The sequence below is a fragment of the Triticum aestivum genome, unplaced genomic scaffold (assembly GCF_018294505.1).
Source record: "Triticum aestivum cultivar Chinese Spring unplaced genomic scaffold, IWGSC CS RefSeq v2.1 scaffold176251, whole genome shotgun sequence".
Lineage (NCBI taxonomy): Eukaryota > Viridiplantae > Streptophyta > Magnoliopsida > Poales > Poaceae > Triticum > Triticum aestivum.
The window spans coordinates 1-2,712 of NW_025244820.1; the positions used below are offsets into that span (position 1 = coordinate 1).

The window sequence follows — 2,712 nt, forward strand, 5'->3', positions numbered from 1 at the left end:
GGGGTGCTTTGCAGGTGTCGCTGCAGATCAGTTGGGCGAGGCGTGGTCGCGGTGGCGAGAAGCAGCGGCGGTGGGGGGAGGGTGTGGCGGCAAGGCGCCGTGTGACAGTGCGTGCTGGCCGCCGTGGTGTAGTCAGTCGGATCCGGCGAGGTCGACGGTTTGATGGGAGGAAGAAGAAAGAGAGGTCCAGTGCGGCGCGGTCGTGGCTGTTGGATGGCGATCCAACGGCCCAATTGGTACGTTGAAAATATGGTGTTGGTAGAGTCGTACGTTGAAAATATTGGTGCACCTGCTATGAGAGCCCAGCAGCTTAGTTATGGATGGGAACATTAACTATTCGTTGAGAAGTGCACGTACGCGTCGATCCAGACCACGTTGGTACGCACCTATGGATCCGCTGAACCTGGGCGGGAACGTGGCTGGCGATGGATGTTTCGTAGATCTCGACGCTCCAAAGTCCAAACCTTCCAAAACAGTACGATGCAGAGACGACAGCTGAGGCAGTAGAGAGGCCCACGACGGGCCAGCCAGCTTGAGACAGGCAGATAACCATGGCGTCCTCCACCCAATCCCACCAAGAAGAAGAGGAGGAGCATGGTCACCGCGGCGGCGGCCATGGCGACCAGATCACCGCCCCACTCCTCCGTAAGCCGCCTCCTCTCTGCTTAGCTCACCTCTGCTCCGCCAGTTGACCATTTCTCCTCTGCTCTTCTCATGGCGCAGCAAACCGGCCGTCAACGTCGCGGAGCTCACCGGAGCACCACGAAGACGACGGCCATGGCATATCGTCGGAGAACTCGCCGATCGAGCAGGTGGCGCTGACGGTCCCCGTGGGCGATGACCCGGACACCCCCGTGCTCACCTTCCGGATGTGGGTGCTGGGCATGGCGTCCTGCGCCATGCTCTCCTTCCTCAACCAGTTCTTCTGGTACCGCAAGGAGCCGCTCACCATCACCGCCATCTCCGCCCAGATCGCCGTGGTGCCGCTTGGCCGCCTCATGGCCGCGGCGCTGCCGGAGCGGGCCTTCCTCCGCGGCACGCGCTGGGAGTTCACCCTCAACCCGGGGCCGTTCAACGTGAAGGAGCACGTGCTGATCACCATCTTCGCCAACGCTGGCGCCGGCACCGTCTACGCCATCCATGTTGTCACCGCCGTCCGCGTGTTCTATGGCAAGAACCTCACCTTCTTCGTCTCCCTCCTCGTGGTGCTCACCACGCAGGTGCTCGGGTTCGGGTGGGCAGGGATTTTCCGGCGGTACCTCGTCGAGCCGGCGGCCATGTGGTGGCCGTCCAACCTCGTGCAGGTCTCCCTCTTCAGGTACGTCTGTGAGTCTTCTGTCTGAACGCCTCTCCGGCGGGCAGCTGGTAATTACATTTAGTGACGTGGTCAGATTTTAAAACTGGCCATGTTTAGTTTGATGATTTTTCTTGAAAAGATTTCTTACGTACATGTTAATGCCTGATTAGAGCTCGAGGCGTGCAAGCAATGTATGCTTCCAAGTGGGAGTTTTTTGAATTTTGAGCAAATTGGCATAAGCTATTGTTCATCTGGGGTCATGACACGTCAGCCTGGCCCTGCTTAATTACATCCAAGAAAATTAGATGATTGCAACAGCCTGGCCACCGAAAGATTCTAAACACACTATAAAACTCGGGATTAAGAGAGAGAAAAAATACTTCGATCGAGGATTGAATTAACATATGGGAGTAATATATAGCAAAAGGTTCCTGGTTCTGACAACGACTACTGAATGGTGGTCTCTGCTAATGCCTTCCTTTCACCGAAGCAACATGGGAAAAATAAATCGAAATCCTGTGGCCATCCTAGGGAAATGCAGTGAGTTAAATAAGACAGACAAAATAACATTAGAATAAAACCATTTATTTGCTTGAGGATCAGAGAAATCAATGGTTTGTTTTGAACAATATATACTGAAAATGTTTGAGCAGTTTTCCTGAGAAGTGAGAACTCACGCTTTCAATGCATATTTTCACCAGAGCGCTCCACGAGGATGAAAGGCGGCGAAAAGGGGGCTTCACGCGAAATCAGTTCTTCCTGGTGGCGTTCGCCTGCAGCTTCGCATACTACGCCTTCCCGGGCTACCTGTTTCAGATGCTCACCTCACTCTCCTGGATCTGCTGGGTGTTCCCCAACTCTGTGTTCGCCCAGCAGCTCGGCTCAGGCCTCCACGGGCTCGGCATCGCCGCAATCGGCCTCGACTGGGCATCGATTTCCAGCTACCTTGGGAGCCCTCTCGTCAGCCCCTGGTTCGCCACTGCGAATGTCGCTGCAGGCTTCTTCATCGTCATGTATATCATCGTGCCTATTGGGTACTGGTTTGATTTCTACAAGGCGCAGACCTTCCCCATCTACTCTTCCGGTCTCTTCACCTCTGCCGGGCAGAAGTATAACATCTCGGCTATCGTCGACGACCATTTCCATCTTGATATAGAGGCATATGAGAAAAATGGTCCACTGTACCTCAGCACTCTCTTTGCTGTCACATATGGTATTGGCTTCGCGTCACTTACCGCGACGATCGTTCATGTCATCCTGTTTCACGGAAGGTAAAATCCTGTCAGTTTGTTGCGCAAATCACATGGTTACGATAACTAATTAAGAATCAAAATGCTTGTGTGCAGGGAGATTTTGCAGCTAAGCAGATCAGCTTTTCAAGGGAAAAGTGTGGACATACATACGAAGCTAATGAG

General features: G+C 53.8%; 1 protein-coding gene across 1 annotated transcript; it reads left to right on the forward strand.

The window, feature by feature from the left end:
• Positions 1-6: 6 nt before the first annotated feature.
• Positions 7-2,712, forward strand: LOC123177058 (oligopeptide transporter 7; the record flags this gene model as incomplete). Its single annotated transcript, XM_044591016.1, is given in 4 exon segments — positions 7-645; positions 724-1,318; positions 1,999-2,568; positions 2,644-2,712. Coding segments are annotated over 4 exon segments (1,328 nt in total), but the record flags the coding sequence as incomplete, so codon positions are not given.